The sequence below is a fragment of the Pinus tabuliformis genome, chromosome J (assembly GCF_031772625.1).
Source record: "Pinus tabuliformis cultivar Carrire ecotype Pingquan chromosome J, CPIR1, whole genome shotgun sequence".
Classification (NCBI taxonomy): Eukaryota; Viridiplantae; Streptophyta; class Pinopsida; order Pinales; family Pinaceae; genus Pinus; species Pinus tabuliformis.
In genome coordinates this window covers 496,460,923-496,482,384 of record NC_142295.1, presented here as the reverse complement: position 1 = coordinate 496,482,384, position 21,462 = coordinate 496,460,923, and the positions used below count along the sequence as shown (strand labels likewise).

Genomic DNA, 21,462 nt, shown 5'->3' with positions numbered 1-21,462 from the left:
ACTTGAATCATAATGCCAACAATGTTTACTTGTGTAATGATCATATATTGTAGACTTCCTCAGTATAATCATGAAGATTTCAAGATGCGTCTATTTGTCCATTCTTTAGAGGGTGATGCCTTGAATTGGTTTAATAATTTTCGTAATGATTTTTTCACTTCTTTACAAGACATTCTCAATGCTTTTAAAGATAGATATTATAGTCCAAACAGCTTGCCTTCTACCTCTAAAATTGTGCAAAAGAAAGAAAGTAATCTTATAAAAAATCCAGCTGTTGAAGAAAGTTTTCAACATCAGAATGTGTCATCCACCAGAAATATCACAGACCAAGATCATGATAGTGAAAAATCAGGGACAAATGACAATGAAAAGGAAGAGCAAAAGCAAATTATACAAGATCTAATGATGCTGGTAAAAAATATGGAGGCTAATCAAACTAATTATGTCAATGACGTGAGAACTTTGTGCACCCACCTTGAAAAACGTAATAGGGAGATAGAGATTATGCAAAATCAGCATGCTAAGGAAATTGAGGCCATGAAAATTAAATATGAAACAGAAATTAGAAGCATGCAAAGCAAGATGTCAGTCTTAGAGGAAAATATGGTGACCATGAAAGCTGATCATGATAGGGAAATTGACTCTATGACGTTCAATCATAACAATCAGTTGGCTGACATGCAAACGAATCATAAAGAAGAAATAAATTTCATGCAACATTGCTTGATGGACATAAAGGAAAATAATGATAAAGTAATAAAACACATGCAAGAACACCATGCCATACAAATCAGTGCTATAAGGGATGAATGCTCTAGTCAGATGGATGCCATTAGAATACAAGTTCAAAAGATTCAACAATGGTCAGATGATAAGAGAAACCAGGAGCCTTCTCATTTGCCACAACAAGTTCCATCTTATTATGAGGAGGTCATTAGGTGGTTAATTGAAGGTGATCCAGATAAGCTTAAAAACGATAAAAATCAGATGCAAGACACAAAAAGACTTAGCACGCATATCTTACACATTTCATCTGATAGTTTCGAAACAGAAAGTTCCAAGTCATCAGTAATTCGACTTGCCAGAAAGAAAAAGCGCAAGAGAAAGAAAATAAGAAGAAGATTTGACTCATCAGACGGTCGCGAGCAGCTTGATTTTCGGATAGGAAAAAGTCCTACCATATGCAAAATTGGACATGGCACATCCGACAAGCAGCCAACAGATTTGCCTGAAAGCAGGCAAATGCTCAGTATGCACTTTATTGAACACATCTGATGCCATGGGGCATCTTTTGTATCGTATTTCTAACCCTACTCTTTGTTTTTTCGCATTTTCATTTCTGCTTTAGATAGTTAATAAATGAAGAACTTTTTTTTTTCTTTCCTGTGCTTAATGTATATGCTGATTTTTGGATGGACGCTACTTATTTTTGTGTTGTATGGATGCAGATTCTGGATTCTCACATTCCTGCAAGCAGCAACGTGTCCCCAAGTAGAGCCAGATGTTGACCTCTACCGGTCAACTACCCATGCAGTACACCCCCTTTTTCTTTGCAAGAAAGGGGCAGCACCTGATCAGCGTGTCCGTGCCATCCAGCAGTCATCAACAGCTTGATCAATCTAATTGTAAACCCAGTCTGCATGTATTAATTGTAAATAATCTTAGCAGATATGAGTCGTGTATGTGAATTGCCTAGGTGGACCTAAATTTCTAGTGGTAATCTACGTCCCGGAAGGTTTTTCGTCTCACCGATCCATGGATCGGCAGAGTTTTCCTTCAAACCTGACCCCAAAGCCGGGATGGATTTTGTCATTGGAATTTTAGGAGAATCCTAGTGTGTTGATCTGCTAGATTATAGTTGTGTCGCAGAACTGGGTGATTTGTGAGGGTCTATGTTAAAGGGGTTTTTCTCCCTTAAGATGTAAATTGTAAAAGTCATGATGTAATGTGTCCTGAGGGTCGAAAAATGTTTTAAATCCCCTCATGAGTCCTAAGTCCTAGGTCCTAGGTGATGTTTCCGAAGGCTTAGTTCGATGATCCATTTTAAAATGAATTAAGAAATTAAAAAAATGAATAAAAATAATAAAATAATAAAATTAAAAAATGAAATAAATAAAAAATAATAAAAAATTAAAAAAATAAAGCAAAAACCCTAACTAATAAAATAATAATATTTTAAGTGAATAAATCGACGGATGAGATCAAGAGATGTCTTGATCCTCATCAACGGTCGAGATCATTTCTACATGGATCACTCGAACTAGCCGTTGGGATCATTTCCTTTAAGTAGGGTGCTAGGGGTCAGTTCAGATCATCTGATCTGTGAGTCTAAGACTGAAGAAGCTCTCTTGTAAATCTGTTTCTGGTTAATAAAAGAAGACTTTGGGGTCCATATCTTGCTGGTGTTACTCTCTTAAAATGCTGTGAGATTGTTTTAGTTTCTGCATATTTTATTTTTAGTCATTGATAATAGCTTTTTTAAGAGTATTGTGAGCACAGGTATCTTGTTCACTTGCTAGGGTTTGGGTGCTGTTAGGGTCTCTGAAGTAATGGCAGGTATCTCCATTACTCTCTGAGATCTAGCAACATTTTTGCCCTCTTTATTGACGGTTGTTTTGAGCTGTGCAGAAAACATTTTCTGAAGGAAATTTGTGGGCGTTCGGGGAAGTTCTCGGCTGAACCAGCCAACTCCCGCAAGCATTTTTTGCTGAGCCCAGTTGGATTTGATCCTGGGTCTATCATTCAGTTTTATTTTTCTGATCTGCATGAGAGATTTTCTGAAGTTTTTCACAGTGACAATATGAAATTTCTGTTCTTTAAATATTTTCCGTGCTTATTGCCAAATCTGGCTGTTAAGGGGCCAAATCTGTACATTAATCAGTTGTTTCAGAATTTTCTGATCTAGGGTTTAAAATTTCTGCTTTATACAGTCTTCATTAGGGTTTTGTTTTTCTTTTGCAGGTGCTGGTATTTGAAGAATTTTTGGGGTTTTATCATTAAAGTTTGGAGCAGCAAGCCTGCAAATCAACAGCCAGCGTTCATCTATTTTTGTCAAACCGCAGATCATCCAGCAGCGCTGGCCTCTTATCTATTACATTGCTCCTGTAACGCTCTGCCGGCTCCGCGTGACTGTCAAAAAATCATCGTGTCTGCAAATAGAGGCAAAGAAAAAAACACAAATTTCTTATTTTTCGGAAACACGCTGATATGCATGTCGAAATCTTTTATGCCGCCATCCAAACTCTCAAAATCTGAGCCAGTCGCCCATGTGATATCGTACCGTCCTCCGTGCACTTCACAGTTTCAGCTTCCCAAGGTAATCAGCGCTGATGAGAACGGCTTGAAGAGAATAATCACGTATCGGTTCAACGATTAGGGTGAGAAGTTTCAAAGAACTACCACACGCATCCGCAAGGTGGCAAAGGCCAGGCTCAGCGAGCGAGAGAATGTTTCGATTTCTTCAGGTAAAATCGATTCTCATTGTTTATTTCTGCCATTCTTCATCAATACGTTTCTCTGCGTATGCACAGTCTTTTCGGGCCAGGTAAGTTTCCAAACCGATTCTCTGTCTGCGGCATACTGTCCCTGACGAGATTTCGGTAGCTTTCGTTGAGTCAAGGAATCGATCCATCACCGCATTCCTCGCCAGGATCGGTCAGGTAACCCTCAAGCCGCTTTTCGACTGTGTATAGTTGCAGGTTGTCCTGGGCATGCGTTCGTTTTCAGTCTTCTGCCTTAGTGAGCTATAGCACGTTTATGATCACTTGATTGCGTTCTGGTTACGCAGGGGTTACGTCTTCATTCATTCAGCATTCTTTCATTTCGATATACATATGCCTGCAATTTTTGTTTGGGTTTATTTTTGCGTAGGTATTCCATCGCCCAGCGTTTTTCATAGGTTAACGAATTGATCCTGTAGTGTAGGCGTAGATTTAGTTTATGCTTTAATTTGTAATATATGTTTTACGTAGGTTAGGTTAGATGTAGATTTCGTATTTCATTTTAGTTCCATAAAAAAAAAATCAAATAAAAAATGCATTGCGTTGTTTAGATTTTAGAATTTAATTTGATTTTATTTTTTTTAGATTTTAATTTGTTTATTTTTAGTTTAAATTTTAACATAGTTCTAAATTTTGTTATGAAAATAAAATTTCTAGTTTTTCATTTAAATTTTTTTTGAAAAAAATATAAAAATTTCGTGGAAAATTATTTTTGCCAGATTCAGTTGTTTTCAATTATTATCTTTCATGCTGAGATCTAAAATTTTCAAGTCGAGACACGAAATTGATATCTGGTTAATAATTTACGATTCTCGTGGTGGTTTTAAGCATTTATCTTTTCGAAGTTTTCAGTTGCTGGATATCGTTTTGGTCATGTGATTTAGCTGATGACAAATGATTGCTGGTCACGGTTTATTTTTCTCTATCATTTAACAAGTAATCATTTTAATAACAATCTCTCAAGGCACTGGTCTGCTAACTAATCAAATCATTTTAGTGCTTATCTTAATCGTGTCTCGTGTCTCCCAACCAACTGTTTGGCAGTTGATCTTCATTATCTCATAGGGTCTACCCCCCTTAGCCGTGGGAGACAGGCTTAAACGGAGGGATCGGGGATCAGAGTGACAGCCCCCGGTCTGAGCGTTGTCGTGTCAATCTGCGTGACAACAGGTCCGTTTCAATGTCTTCCCCTTCACTCTGTTGTGATGGTTCCATTTCTATAGGTTGTAGGCTATAGTGCGTGGCTACATATAAAATTCAAACTATTATGAATACACAAAATTAAAAATTAAAACCTAGCCACTTTGGGCACCATAGAGCAGACACCATATATCGTATACCACATCTGGAAAAACAACACACGACGTAACATTGCTAAGTGATAAATTTTCCACAGATAGGAAGAATGCTAAGTAAAGGGTCAGGTATCGCATAGGCACTCCTTTCCACTTGTTGATTGCGTCAGATGTTTCCCGAGACTCACGGTAGGGCCTCCACATACAATCCTTTATTTGGGAAGATTAAATGGAGAGATCCAAAGTATAACACAATTCCATTTGGAGCTATCATGTGGACACGTTTAGTAATACATAAAAAATAATTTAATTAAAAATTTAAAATACACAACATTGGGTTTTCATAACAAAATTGACTTGTTGGTTGGAGTCCTTTTGTTTTGCCACCCACAAGCTTGGCTATCCGAGGAAGGCGACTTCCAAAAGCACTCTGCGTAGGGGCCATTCTATTGACGATGGATTTCTAAGCTTCTTCCCTCATCACTCGGTCGCAAGGAATGAATGATCCTAATCAAATTGATTTCTAAGTTTCTTTCCTAATCAAATTGATATCAAGGCATGAATGATATATATATGATCCGAGGCAATGAATGATCTGAGCATTGGATATCTAGCGGTACATAATCAAATGGTTTTCGAATTCTAGCGGAATAGCTGATGGACCACAAGAATAATGGAATAGGCTACATTGCCAAAGGAATAACATGTTAAAATTAAAACTGTTGATGTGGACATCGACAAACCTGAGTGGGATCGTGTTACTTTCGCCTGCGTCTGTTGCTCTGTTGCTGTCGGAAGCAGGGTGCGACCGACAAACTCGTGGAATAATGCAACAAACAAGGACCACACTTCATTGTATTAACCAAGACCTACAACTCAAAATCGCATTTCAATTAAGTTGAAATCTGTGGAAGATCTGTTTCCTCAACACAGGATTCGTTTCCTGCAAGTCAAGATCTGTCACGTGACCATTTCCATGACAGATCCAAGTGGATCCGGATGCGGATTGGATTCGCGGATCCTGGACCCCCCTGTGTTGGATCCGGTAACTTAGTTTTGTAGATTAATTTATTGGAGAAGAGGGCCTTTTGCCCCTCCATAAGCTAGAATAGGGGATTTTAGTTTAGAAAAATAATATCTTATCATGAGGGAAGTTGAGCACCTACTTTATAAATAGAGTTGCACTTCCTCTTCGTTCCTTATGGTTGGATTTGGGGGAAGATATTCCTTAGGAGGTCTGCAATTTTTAGTATTTTTCTCTCTTATAATTTGGCTATGGATGGATAGGTTGAGTTACTTTTTTGGGCTGGAACTGTGATGTGATGTGATCTATTTTCATGGATGTTTATGGTGGATAAAGGATGATGCATGGAGAAGTAAGTTTATTTGCTTTATCTTCGTATTATGTTCCACATGACAAATGCTAATGTGTTAAGTTGGTTTATTTGGTATTTGCTTCATTGTCCCATGATGAGCTAAACGTTTCTTCCAAGTATTTCAGGAATAGGGGTAACTTTTTCTTTCCCTTAATAGTTTACCCTAGATCTCAAATCCAAGGGTGAGTTAGTTTATTTACCCAAACTTGTTTGAATCTAGTTATCACTCCAAAGAAACCCTAGAATTGTTTGATTCCTTGACTCTATATGCGTCAACCACCACCCGCTCCCCCCCCCCCCCCCCCCCCGCAACTCTCCCCCCACACCCACACACATAACTAAGGCTCTGATCTTCTATTTTCCATCACCCATTTTTCTTTGTAATCTTTAAAATTGTTTTGTTAGGGTTTCCTCTCCAAGCCGGTCCAATAATTCCTTAATTTTGTGTGTTTGGGGACCTATTTGAGACTCTATTGGTTGATATTAAGCTTTAGATTGATTGATAGGAACTTTTGAGTCAAAATCTTGGAACTACCAAGCCCTGGCAATCCTATCCCAAGGAGAACCCCCTTGAATTGTAGGAGAGCTTGCCAGAAGTAGAAAGAGGGTTGTTAAGGTGACATTGGTCCCCCTCTGAGGTGTATTAGGTTTCACACTTGAGCTTTCAGACTTTATCTCAAGAAGTGCAAAACTTTGCTGTAATAAGTCCAATGAATTCTGCTTGACTATTTGTTTTGTGTTTTGAGTTTCAAGGGAGGACTACTAAGAAATTTCCTTGATTGTCTCTAGCCACTCTTAGTCCTGCCTTGCTAGGGGAGCCTTGGAGGCTCCATCAAGGTTTTTCTTAATCCAATCTGGAGGTGGAGGGGTCCAAACTTGTCAAGGGATTGCAGGATCCCCTAGATTCTATCCATTTTAGGACACAACATAATATTGTAACTTATTAATGGATGCTATAAATGTAATATTTAATATTAGAGTGGTGCAACTACCGTTTAGTACGGTCAAGTATTCTGGTATAGAATCTAGATATATCCAAATGTATAGAGAAGAGTATCAGTTGATTGATCCTTTTGATATTGGAGAGAACCTGCAGCAGGATCCACAGCTGCTACATGAATCCATTTGTAGAAATCAATTTATTATTGCTAGAGTCTGCCGATATTGTGTTTACTCATGTGCTTTTGCTGCCTTTGTGATGTCAAAACCCCTCACTTGTGCCTCTTGATATAGAGTCATTCTTCTGGGAACAGAGACCTCGAATAAGCCCATCTGGTGTGCGTCAACTTCATTTGATCTTCTGGAGGCTTGCTATATGCCAATGTTTTGGCCAGGGTTCACTTTTGACTAGAATGCTGATTTTTAACTTTTAAGCCTTCATGTGCTTTTGCTGCCTTTGTGATGTCAAAACCCCTCACTTGTGCCTCTTGATATAGAGTCATTCTTCTGGGAACAGAGACCTTGAATAAGCCCATCTGGTGTGCGTCAACTTCATTTGATCTTCTGGAGGCTTGCTATATGCCAATGTTTTGGCCAGGGTTCACTTTTGACTAGAATGCTGATTTTTAACTTTTAAGCCTTCATGGCCCAAACTGAGTTGTTTGGCTGAATTTTAAGTTTGTTCAACACCAGAAACATTTTGGTAATGCTTTAACTTCCTTATTTATTGGTTCTACGGTCTACCTTTTATATTGACTATTTGATGGAATTTTGAGAATTGATGTTGGGCGTTAGCTGAAGAGTGCTTGGACCTGGCCTATTATATTTCAAAGGAGCTGTTTATATCTGCTTGCTTTTCCTTTTCATTTTCCCTTCGGCATTTGGTTTTCCTAATGAGTGTTATTTTGCAGCTTTGCCTAAGTTAATATATTCTCTTCTTATTGGACGTCTCATTCTTAGCATCCATAATGTTGATTTTGATTCATTTCTTAACAAGAATAATTGAAATTCCTATTTTTGAGGATTCCAAGATGGGAGATTACATTTTCAATAAGATGTTAGAACTAAAACTTCAGTTTTTTAAATTGTGGTTGAATTGGTGTTCAACCTAATATGGTAGAATTGTGCTTGATGCTTTTCTATGATAGATACTCATGGTTAGAATTGTGATTGCACTTACAGGTGGGTTGGATGGTTTATGCTGGTTCAGCAGATTGGAAACCCATGGAGTTTTTAATTTTCGGATACATATATAGGATCTTTGAGAAGTTAAAGGGTTTTGAGGCACCAGTAAAGGCATCATTCAGTGTATGTATCTCTTGTTGGGAGAAATAGCATTTCATTATCTTGATTTTGTTGAGACTTTTCTTTTTTTGACTAGCAGGAATATGTAGGTTTTTTTTCCTGTATAGTGTCTTTTGAAAGATTTTCAGATTGACAGAGTTTCTAAGATTTTCTCTTTTTCTTTTTGTTTAGCTTAGTGGAATATGAATCAGATAGATACCATCCTTATTAAGCTATTATTTTAGAGGTATTTTATGCTAGAATGAATATATTCTGGTTGGTGTATTGTTTGCATCCAAGTGAAATGTACTTTCATAAAAAATTTACGTGCTTCTGCTTGGGTGTAGGAGGATGGAGAAGATGAAAGCCGAGGGATTCAGACCGGAAAGCGCTTATTGCGTACTCTTGCACTCGTCTTCAGTTGCATCGCTGTTTCGTCAGTGGTAAGTGATGTTTGCTTTTTAGCGGAGTTCACTGAAAGAATATCATAAAGTACAATGTCATACAAATGTGCAACATGGACAGATGGTATGGGAGAAAGGAACAAGTGGAAATCTTTATTTCTCTGGCAGCTGTCTAATTTCTAGAGTGTATATTAGATTCAAGGTTAATTTTTACATGTTCAGCAGTAACACTGAAGGAATATGATACTGTCTTTGATACCATCATCCCACTGTTGTGGATAAGATTATATGAACAGAATAATTCTTCTAATTTGGAGGCTATATCAGTCTATTGAACACTCAAGCCATATGGATATCCTTTTCTTCATTTTTGTTGCTTATAGCTACTGTGTGAAGTGGGTCCAGTGGTACAGCCAAATAGTTGGAGACAGCCTTTCTACTTCTGACCTCCATTCTTACATTCTAAGTCACATGGTTTGGGTTTGAGTTCGGGTTCGGTAATGATTTGGTTCTACTTGAGTTCGAATTTTTTGATGAGGTTCGCCTTAGGTTCGTCTATATACATTTTCTATATATAAAAATATATAAACTTTAAAATGAAATATAGCATAAAATTGTAAGAAATGAACGTCAACGAAAATAAAAAATGCTATCATAAACTTGGAAATTGCAAGGATAGATTACTAGCTTGACTCACAACATGAGGTCATGAGCTTGGACTATGAACTTGGTCAATGGTCATGAGGTTCGCCGAACTTCGATTTTTTTTAGGTTCGCCAAATTTCGAACCTCAAGGTTGAAGTTCACCGAACCTTGTGACATAGCTTATATTTGAACCATCCAACATTTGATAATAATTATGCTTCACCAATTATGCACCTCTACCTTGGGGGAACACAATTTTGGTGTTTCCCCATATCCAATGGATGGAAGAGAATAGGGAACATCCCCTTTTTATCTTGGATGACCCCTGAGGGTGAGGGGACACTGGTGCTATTTTCATCCTAATTGACCTTTGGGTGAGCAGTTCAGGAACAGAGGACTTGTCACCCCCTGAACTGTCACTTTGGGTTTGCTACTGTTGAGAAATCTAGGGCAGCTAGATTAGGGTGATTTCTCTTGCTTTGTTAACTTCTTGTGATGTATTTAACCTAATTAGCTTTCTTCTTTCACTTGATTATTATTATGTTTTCATCATCAAACAACTACCAAACTATGAAAGAACTATAAGACAAGGGGACACAAGATATAGGCTATCAGCGAGGGCCAAAACCTTTCCTCTTGAGAGGAAAACCCACAAGAACTCATCTTCTTATAGAACTTCAAATGATGAATTCCAAGACTATGACCCTTGACCAAGACCCCTCCAAGACAAAGTCAAAATTCTCCTTGAAGCACTTCCTTTTAACAAAGTCAACCCAAGTCAAACTTGCCTTGTAGTAGCTTCAAATTCTCCTTTGACCAAGTTTTCGGACCTGCAACTTGACTGCAATTTTGACCTGTAATTCTTGTCCTCCTTCAATTTTCTGCAACCTTGCACATGTGGGTAGTTTAGGGCAGATTTATGAGGCTTCTTTCCTTCGCTTGCTTTGGATCTCTCTCCTTATGAATTTGACTTGCTCTTATTATCTTTTGGATGTTGATTTCGGCTCCTCTTGAGGTCTGCAATTATTCACTTCAGAAAACCCTAGTTGCAGTCACACGTGTGAGAGATTTTGTTCCAAAACAGCCTTCTAAACCTTCGTTCTTCCTTCCTTTTGTCTCTCCTCTTCCTCACTGGTTATCCCTTGTCTTCTTTTGCTTTTATCGAACTTTTATTTCTTGAAGTGTATGCTCCAAATGAGGCTGAGGTCTGCCTTATATATAGGTTTCTTAAGGTGGTCGAACAACCCTTCCAATAGGCCGACTTGTCACTTAGAGAGCCGATTTGATTTCCCTTGAAGGCTGACTTCTTGTAGCATGTTTGACTTGTCTTGGAGGGTCTTTTATGACTCAAATGATTTTCTCTTACATAATACATGGTGCCCAAATAGGTTTTCAACATATTACAATGACTCTTATGACTTTTTGACTCAATGACAAGCCCTAGAAGCACTCAATGGGTGCTTGCCCTATAAATCAAATAACCTCGAGCATGAAACCCATGCATCAAGAATGACAACAATAAATTTCTTTTCTCTTTAATATCAATACATAAAATCATGATTACATATGTCATTATGAAGACCAAAGCTAGTTACATATTTCAACACTCCCTCTTAACTAGGGAGGTATTCATAATCCATACAAGGTATTTGGACATTCTCAAATTGAAGAATTCTCATAAGAAGAGTCGAATTGGTAAGCTATCTTATCAGCTTATACCAGTGCATCTCATCATACCAACCAACATTGTAACATATGAAGGCCTTTACTAACAACTCTATCTCTCCACGAGATTAAAGCACAATGTCGGCGAGACCAATGACTGATAGACACCATCATCATTGTCTTTCAGGCACATACCCCACCTGGGTGTTGAAAGGGTATGTCCTTTTAGGACAATTCCTGTCAAGGAATAACACATCCTTAAGGAATTTCCTCTTCAACTACCCTTGCCTATTAGATGCCCTATCACATCCTCAAACAATATCATAATCAATCTCAGATGGTTATCCAATCCTTCATTCTTTCTTCATAACATGAAGACAAGAATGATGTGTCTATCTCTTCCTCTCAACTAGGGAGGACGCACTCATTCCTATAAAAAGAATATACTCAAGCTCCCTCTTAACCATGGACTTGCCCAAGTTCCCTCTTAACTACTTGTTTTTAACAACAACTCTCTGCTCTTTGGTGGAGATCATGGTACTATTAGCCGCTTGTAGGGCTCCTCTTCCAATGTCATGAACTTCATCTCTTCATCATGGATCCTTTTTCATCATCACTTTATCGTAGGGCATCGACCATCTTCTCCATCACTTTCCCTTTAACAAACCATAGTGTTGAACCTATAGTCATGTCATCCTTCTCTTTATCGGAAAGTGATCTTCTAGTCCACATCTGGTTTTTCTTCATACAACTACCTCTTCCAAGTCATGTTTCTTTCAGGATCTTCCATCCAATCACATGAATACTAGTTGTAGGTGACATCTACAACTCTCTTTTGGTAGCCTTGTTTCAACCCAACCAAATGATTTCAAAAATAAAAAACGAACATCAAATTAAAATTACCTTTTTATGATGGCCTTTTGTCATGACATCAACTTTATGCAATATCAACATCCTGCACATGAATGACTCCATCTCCAAGACATTCAATGTCAAGGGTCTCCTTCCTTTATAGACTTTATCATACCTTCTCCATGGAGATGTCATAGCTAATTCTTCTAGTTATTGGATGTTGATCACTTATCTTATGTAACAATGGTTGCATCTTTCACAAGCTCTTCTTCCTTTCTTCACATTATCTACATGCCTTCGTGCTTCACTCCAATGGAAGAGATCCTTCTTCTTCAGTCATGCTCATGAGATAGAGCATTCAACCATTCTATCTGCAACCATATGATGACTTCTTCCTTCTTTTGGTTATCTAGACTTCCTTCTAGCAACTTTCTTTCCTTGCTTGAAGATGAAAGTACTTCAAACAACTCAGCATGCTGCACATCTTCGTCGTCATACCTTACCAGTGGATCCCACACAATGTGGACCATAGACTATTAGTGAGACATTTGCTTCTGCCAAGTAGAGGTGAACCTTCTGATGAAGATTCCAATGGAGGATCTTGACTATCCTCATCCTGCAAATGCTCCTTCCTAATGATGATGATGTATGATGATTTATTTATTTTCTATTATGCTAAATGACATTCTCCAATCATATAGATTGCTACTTTAGTTATCCTTATATGCTTTCAATGGAGACGCCATGAGCTACTTTCTTTCTACCATGATGATTGCTACAACCATGTAGACTTTTTACTTCAACTATACTTCCATGCTTCTATGATGATGTCATCCATTAGAGGAAATTTCAGCCTAAAAGTGGCCTCCTAAGGAAAAATAATAAAATAATTGGAAAATAATAAAATAAGAGTTATGAATTTTGGAGGGAAAATAAGAAACTATTTTTTTCCATTGTATTTTTGGCTTACCTCCTTATAAGTTTACTCAAATTTCAAGTGTAAACATTCGTTGGATGTGGAATTAAATTCCACATCCAACGAGTACCCATTATGTATACTTTTGAGAAGAGCAACATTGATAAAAATTGAAGATACATTGAAAAACATGTTTGAGAAGATCATTAACGAGTACTCATTATGCATACTTTTGAGAAGACTCACATTGATAAAAATTGAAGATACATTAAGAAAACATGTTTGAACAAGTTTTTTTAATGTATCTTTAATTTTTTTATCAATGTGGGTCTTATCAGAAGTATGCATAATGGGTACTTGTTGGATGCGAAATTTAATTCCGCATCCAACGAGTGTCTACACTTGAAATTTGAGTAAACCTATAAGGAGATAAACCAAAAATACAATTAAACAAATAGTGGTTTTTTTTTTTTTTAAATTTTCCCTCCAAAATATTTACATGTATCTCTTTTTAAATTTAAAGGATTTTGATTGGTTTACATATTATGAACGTGAAAATTTCATGGGCACTTTTAGGCTGAAATTTCCTCTAATGTCTATTTCAGTGTTAATGCATCCTATTATTCTGGTGATGCTTCTTATCATGATAGCTATCTTTTACAAAACTGAAAAGAACTAAGTGAAGGAGATTATCTCAGTGATAGTAGAGATCTTTCACTTCCTCCTTTGATTTATTCTTTTCAGGTTCTTCCACGTCTTCAGTGACATGGGCTTCATTTCTTCTTGTTGGCCTTCTTGAGTTTGGGACAATTCCTTTAAAAGTGTCCATATTCGTTACATTCATAGCATTGTATCTTTGACATATTGATCTTCTTTTTTCTTTGAGGACCAAACTTTCCTTTTCTCACGACAACATATGCTTGAACTTGTTCGTTTGATCCAACATTGCTCTTTGCCTTCAATCCTTCAATCCTACACAATGACCAAAGTTCACTGAATGGAGTAGCTTCCTTTTTTCCATAGATACTTGATACAAAGTTATCCCATTCATCAGGTAGTGCATTGAGCACAACAGTGGTCATTTCTTTGTCGGACATTATTTCCCCTAACTCTTGTAGTTGGCCTCATATTTGAGACACCCTCATAAGATATGACGCTATCCCATCTTCCTTTCATACCTTCATCTTGTATAGCTCGGTTCTCAAAGATATAACTTCTCCTGCAATGCTTACAGAGAACAATTCTATCAACTTCTCATAGATTTCTTTTGATTTTTCCAACTTAATAACATAAGGGATGAGGGTGTTGAAGGAAGTGTAACTAGGTTTGGTCTTCATAATCACATGATCTTTATATTTGATGTAATAAAAGAGAATAAATTATTTTTGTAATCTTGCTGCATGGGTTTCATGAGCAAGAAGTGTCACTAGGTAAAAGACTTCTTCTTGATGTCTTTAGGATTTATTTACATGTCAAAGAGTCATGTCATGTATATAGAAACTCCTCATGAGTTCATGTAAATATGTACAAGTCTTCAACAACCCTCCAAGACCAAGATCAATGCCTCAAAAGCAAGCCTTCCAAAGTCTACAAGCAAAACATTAAAGGATCTTCATGTCGGCTCAAAAATGAATTAAGTAAATAAATACAAGTCATGTCGACTTGGAAAAATAGACATGTCGGTTCATAAACATACGTCGGCTTATATAGATGGCTCACTACTATAAATACCCATGAAGGGTCAGCGCAATTACACCAAGAAGAACTTCGCATTCCTCTCTGAAATTCTGCATGAATGTTAGGTGCAGGAGTATGCTATACAGGAGGGACAGATCTCGCATAAAGGGAGGAACAGATCTCGTGTTTTTATCTCTAAATTTTTTGTGGAGTATAGGTGCAAGGATCCGCAATTAAGAAGGAACAAACCTTACATCATCTCTCTGAAATTTTCGCATATATAAGAAGCAGATCCACAATTGTATTAGGGCACCTTAGGGTCTAAGGGTTTGACTGCACCTCGGATGGGTATAAGGTGCAGTCAACCTATGTCTTGGATAGATGGAATGGAAAGAACCGTGGATGGATGGACAGTCTTAGCATAAAAGATGTCTCTACTCTTTTTGAAGGAACAATATTGGCATCCTACAATCTCAGTCTCGGTTTGATGGTGATCCTAAAGGAAGCATCCCTGTAGCAGCCTCGATATTATGAACAACAGTGGTTAGGTGGATCTACTCTCTCGGAAGGCTATCTTAGTAGAACCATGTTAATGTCATAGGGTTCCATGATGATGGTGATGCCCGGCATACTTGAGTAATCACAGTATTCAGAACTGTGATCTCAAACTGAATATATATATATATATCAGTACAATACACCTTTTCAGCAGAAGCAATAGTCATGATAGTTACAATCTCAATGAGATTGATAAGGCTCAGATCATGATGTTACACAAGGCTTGATCTTGTTCTTAAAGTTCATGATATCGAAGAATGTATAGAGATCACCTCAATAGCCATCTCTAGGAGCAGTCATGGTGCAAATGCTATAAAGAAGCAATAATGAAGATCTCAGTAAAGCAGTGGTGCAACAATGAGGATGATCTCAACAACGAAAGAAAGGAGGATTGATTTCTTGGTCTTGGAGAGGCAGAGTGTGTCAAGGGTCATGGTCTTGGTATTCGTCAATGGAATTTCTATAAGAAGAATTTATGCATGGGTTTTCCTCTCCAAGAGGGAGAGGTTTTGGCCCTGGCAGAGAGCCAAACAATTGTGTTCTTGTCTCTTTTGTTTTGATAGCAGTTTGATGAAGCTAACTCACATATGTTAATAATGAAGTAACATCAAGCTAAGATAAAAATGTATAAATGTTTCACAAATTGTTATCATGTCAAAGAAGAATCACCTTAACATGCATGCCCTAAGATTCTTCAACATGGTATCAGAGGGTTTGGTTTAGCAGTCAAGGAAAGGGGCAGAAAAGAGACATTCAAAGGTCAAGGCATCAATCTAGCTGAAGGATCTACAATCAAAGGACGAGACCTAGATTCAAGAAGCAGTCTATATCATCAAATCTACAGCAGTAAGGGTTGTTGAATAACAACAGTTTTCAGATCTCACAACTACACCTTTAGCATCTCAGTGATAGTTACTATCTTAGTCTAAATACCTTTCAAATTGATTCGAGAGCATATGGATAGTACTCAAATCAGATGCTGCACTCTCCAGTTACCTCATGGTGAGCAACCTCTAGTCAAAGCAACAAGTCAAAGTGTGAGCAAACATTCGTGAGTTCTGCGGTTGAGGTGCAGATTGATGTGTAGATGTGCCCACACGATGGGCAGAATGAAGGTTGAACCAAAGCGTGAATGGGTGGATGAGTTTGGGTAGGCGACACGGTGTGTGCGCCCACCGAACGACCAGGTGAACGAGTCGGGTGAGACTTCGTGCAGGGCAGCCCGCGGGTGGGCACGCCCGGTTCAGGCTGAACTGCGGTTCGTGCAGGGTGACACGAAGGTGTGCCTGCTGAACGGTGGAAGTGTTGGGTTGCGAAACGGTGAGGTGCGACTTGCGTGTGTGGAGGTGCGTCGGGCAGGCGTGCACGGTGACATGGGTGGGCGCCCGAGTTGGGCAAATGACATGGAGGTGAAACGAAACGAAGTGCGACGGGTTGTGAATGAAGGCGATAGGTTGTGAACGAAAGCGACCGACGTGCGGACGTGCCGGGTAGGCGTTCACGGTGACAAGGGTAGGGCGCCCGAGTTGGGAAAACGGCACGGTTCATTCGACGAGCTGAACGAATGCGTTTAGGGGTAAACGGAGAGTTGGGCAGAACGTGCGGCGACCGTTTGGGTGTGCTGACGAGCTGGGCAACCAAGTTTGCCGATGTTGTAAAATTGGCTAAGTGTAAATTTGGGGTTTCCTCAAGATTGAACTTATATATATATATATATATATATTGATTATTCGGGCAGACTCATTATAGGGAGTTGCCCCTCCCTTTATACTGTTGTGCATTTATGTGTTAATGCTGTTTATGGTGAATGTTTATGGTTTTCACTGTGTATAAAGGAAAACATAATACTTGGTAAAGAAGAAAATAAACTAAGTACGAATGTTAGGTGTAGTCCACGATCATAAGTAATGGTGAAAAGAAAGTGGTTGGTGGTGCCGCACCTCGCTATATTGCAGTTGGAAGAGTATCGCTAGTGTAGGGGCATGACAAGTTGCTCGTCCAAGTTACATCATGGTGAGCAAGCTCTAATCGATGCTGCAAGGATCAGATATTCAGGTCAATCATTTTGAAGGTTTGAAGATAAGCTTCAGCAAGGATCCTATCCAAGCATCAATGCATCTACCTTAATCAAGGTGAAGATCTCATCTTCACGTATCAAGTAAGTATCTTTTATTTTATAATCAAGTTTGGTTTAATGACTTCATCATTGCAAGAAGATCTATGGGTTAGATAGGTCATCAAAAGGTCTTGCAGTAGGATTGACAAAAATCCTTATGAAGTAGTGAAGTCAGTACATCAAGGTCTCCTTTGAAGACATGAGAACTCTTAAGGTTCTATAAAGTAAGAAAGGAGACATAAGAAGGTTACATGAAATGCTGGAGGATATACTCTCTGAAATGAAGTACAGAAGGTGCCAAAGAATGAAGAAATATCTTCATGAGATCTCTCAGTTACGAGATCTGGGAAAAATGGTGAGAAAATAATCATCATTGATATAGATATTGATAAGCAAGGTAACAAATGTCCATGAACAAAGAGGGTTACCTCAATCAGCAGTCTATGGTCTCTATGTCAGATAGAGAAAGGTGAAATGATGAGTCACATATAAGTGCAGATAAGTAAAGGTAAGGTTGATAAGACAAAACAATACTATGGAAGAAAAACTCATATCGCCGGAAGGATGGAGGAAGCTGAAGAAAGGATCAGGGAAAGAGGGAGTAATAGATCTCCATTATGAATGAGATAGTATCCCTCTCAAAAGGCATCCTATTAGAAGTCCTTGCAGATATGAACATAGTAAGAAGATGCATCATGGCATCATGGAAGTAAGAGCTCGTATGAAATCATGAAGAACATAGCTCTTGGGAATCTCGTTGTACATTGCAGGAGAGGAAGAGTTCATCCAGGTCAAAGGAAACATTTGCCAGATGGGGATATACTAAAGGATCTCTGATAGAGATTTCAGCGGAGGATCTCCGAGTCTGGAAAGGCAGAAAATGTTTTAGCAGAAATTCCAACTCTTGGATCTCATGAGATGGTGGTTCAATGACATGAAGAATGAAGCAGATCAAGGGATTGAAGAACCATTCAATCAAGGAAGTTGCTGAAAGATACCTAAAGAAAAATAAGGTATGTATGATTGTATTTGTATTTGATATTGTAATGTCATGGTATATGGTTGCAGATAAAATGGATCGAGCATGATCAAAAGGGAAAGGATCTCCTCCTCTGAAAGGATGCAGAAAGACATAAGTCCAACTAGATGAAATCAACATAATATGTCCTCATATGAAGTATGAGGTAGTTGAGTACAATTGAAGAACTCTGAGAGCTCCTGGAAATGAAAGACATGAGGATGAAAGAGATCGTAAAACATGCAACCATGATGAGGGCAGTCAACATCCAGAGGATCAGGAAGACTTGACCAGGAAACCTCCTGGAATGATGTGAAGACTCTGATGGAAGTCTGAAAGGATGAGGACCCTTGACAACATAAATCATTGGGAGATGTGTCAACATGTATGCAGGATGAATGATGCCTACAAGAAGATGTCACTGGAAGAAGGCCATCACCAAAAGGTAATATGTGATTTGTTTTTGGTGTCTGACCTCTTGGAAAAGTTTGGGTATGTGTGTAGGATCAAGGAAAGAAGAGTTGTGAAGGATGTCACAACTATGTACCTTGTGATCCAGAGAAATCACTGTTGAAGGAAAGTGAAGACAAATGAGCTTATGAAGGAAGCCCCAGATATGTAGCCAAGGAGGATACTTTCCAGAAAAGAAGGAATGACATGACGAAGGAAAGTAATGGATCGCTGACCCTACATGTGAAGAAATTGATGACATCAAAGTCTTGAATCATCAGTCAACTAGAGGACCCTATAAAGCACTGATGATAGAGTCCCTGGGTAAGAGGGAGCTCTGGGAAGTTTCTATGAGTAAAGGATCTCGAGCAAGTTTCTGAGTAAAGAGAAACTTGGAACTCGTCCTTGGTTAAGAGGGAGAGTTAGAAAAGGCATTCTTGTCTTCATTTTGGAAGAAAGAATGGAGGATTGTGTAATCATATGGCATCCGACACTCTTTGAGGATGTGGTAAGGCATCCAAGACAAGAGCGGGCAAGAGGACCGATATTCTTGAGGGCTGGGAACCCAAGGTGAGAATAGTCCTAGTAGGGCATACTTGGAGAACACCCTGGTGGGTATGACCCTAAGAGAGGCAATGATGATGCATGTCTATCAGCCATTGGTCTCACCAACATTGTGTGCACTTTGATCTAAGTGAGAGATAGAGCTGTTAGTCAAGGCCTTGCTAAATGGAAACAATGTTGGTTGAAATGATGCTATAACAGATGGATTGCAAATTCGATTCTTCTTATGAGAAATTCTTCAGATTGAGAATGACCAAGTACGATTATGAATACCTTCCAAGTTAAGAGGGAGTGTTGAAGAAAGTGTAACTAAAGTCGGTCTTCATAATGGCATGATCTTTATATTTGATGTAATAAAAGAGAATAAATTATTTTTGTAATCTTGGTGCATGGGTTTCATGAGCAAAAAGTGTCACTAGGTAAAAGACTTCTTCTTGATGTCTTTATGATTTATTTATATGTCAAAGAGTCATGTCATGTATATAGAAACTCCTCATGAGTTCATGTAAATATGTACAAGTCTTCAACAACCCGCCAAGACCAAGATCAATGCCTCAAAAGCAAGCCTTCCAAAGTCTGGAAGCAAAACATTAAAGGATCTTCATGCCGGCTCAAAAATGAATTAAGTAAATAAATACAAGTCATGTCAGCTTGGAAAAATAGACATGTCAGTTCATAAACATACGTTGGCTTATATAGATGGCTCACTACTATAAATACCCATGAAGGGTCAACGCAATTACACCAAGAAGAACTTCTCTTTCCTCTCTGAAATTCCGCATGAATGTTAGGTGGAGGAGTATGCTATACAGGAGGGACAAATCTCGCATAAAGGGAGGAACAAATCTTGTGTTTTTATCTCTAAATTTTTTGTGGAGTATAGGTGCAGGGATCCGCAATTAAGAAGGAACATACTTTACATCATCTCTCTGAAATTTTCGCATATATAAGAAGTAGATCTGCAATTGTATTAGGGCACCTTGGGGTCTAAGGGTTTGACTGCACCTCGGATGGGTATAAGTTGCAGTCAACCTATGTCTCGGATAGATGGAATGGAAAGAACTGTGGATGGATGGACAGTTGTGGCATAAAAGATGTCTCTACTCTTTTCGAAGGAACAACATTGGCATCCTACAATATCAGTCTCAGTTTGATGGTGATCCTAAAGGAAGCATCCCTGTAGCATCCTCGATATTATGAACAACAGTGGTTAGGTGGATCTACTCTCTTGGAAGGCTATCTTAGTAGAACCATGTTAATGTCATAGGGTTCCATGATGATGGTGATTCTCGGCATACTTGAGTAAGCACAGTATTCAGATCTGTGATCTCAAACTGAATATATATATATATATATATATATATATATATATATATATATATATATATATATATATATATATATATCAGTACAATACACCTTTTCGGCAGAAGCAATAGTCATGATAGTTACAATCTCAATGAGATTGATAAGGCTCAGATCATGATGTTACACAAGGCTTGATCTTGTTCTTAAAGTTCATGATATCAAAGAATGTATAGAGATCACCTCGATAGCCATCTCTAGGAGCAGTCATGGTGCAGATGCTATAAAGAAGCAATAATGAAGATCTCAATAATGCAGTGGTGCAACAATGAGGATGATCTCAACAACGAAAGAAAGGAGGATTGATTTCTTGATCTTGGAGAGGCAGAGTGTGTCAAGGGTCGTGGTCTTGGTATTCATCAATGGAATTTCTATAAGAAGAATTTACGCATGGGTTTTCCTCTCCAACATGGAGATGTTTTGGCCCTGGCAGAGAACCAAACAATTGTGTTCTTGTCTCTTTTATTTTGATAGCAGTTTGATGAAGCTGACTCACATATGTTAATAATGAAGTAACATCAAGCCAAGTTAAAAATTTATAAATGTTTCACAAATTGTTATCATGTCAACAGAGGGAATCCTCGATTGATTCTATAAGGATTCTTTGAGCCCTTATTTCCCCTTTCATGTATTTTTATAATGCTTGAGCTTGCTCTTGAGATGGTTTCGAGATGGAGCCTTTTACATATTCAACAACTTCATTTTCTATGAGGATCAAATCTATCCTCTTCTTCCATGCACGGAAATTTGATGACTGAATCAATCTATTGCTTTCCTTGCAGAATAAAGTCATTTTAATAGTAGATTTAGACATAGATATAAAGATACTTACTTGTCA

The 21,462-nt window shown here is 38.3% G+C and overlaps 1 protein-coding gene across 2 annotated transcripts in view; it reads left to right on the top strand.

Annotated features, from left to right (window-relative positions):
* The window catches only part of CJD1 (Chloroplast J-like domain 1), a 314,415-nt gene that overhangs the window by 264,480 nt on the left and 28,473 nt on the right, over positions 1–21,462 (top strand). The window contains exons 7-8 of one of the 2 annotated variants that reach the window (XM_089378011.1): positions 8,293–8,418; positions 8,742–8,837. In XM_089378011.1, coding sequence (XP_089234137.1) covers positions 8,293–8,418; positions 8,742–8,837 — 222 coding nt within the window. The remainder of the gene's footprint in view (positions 1–8,292; positions 8,419–8,741; positions 8,838–21,462) is intronic. The other variant, XM_089378012.1, reaches the window with a different exon arrangement.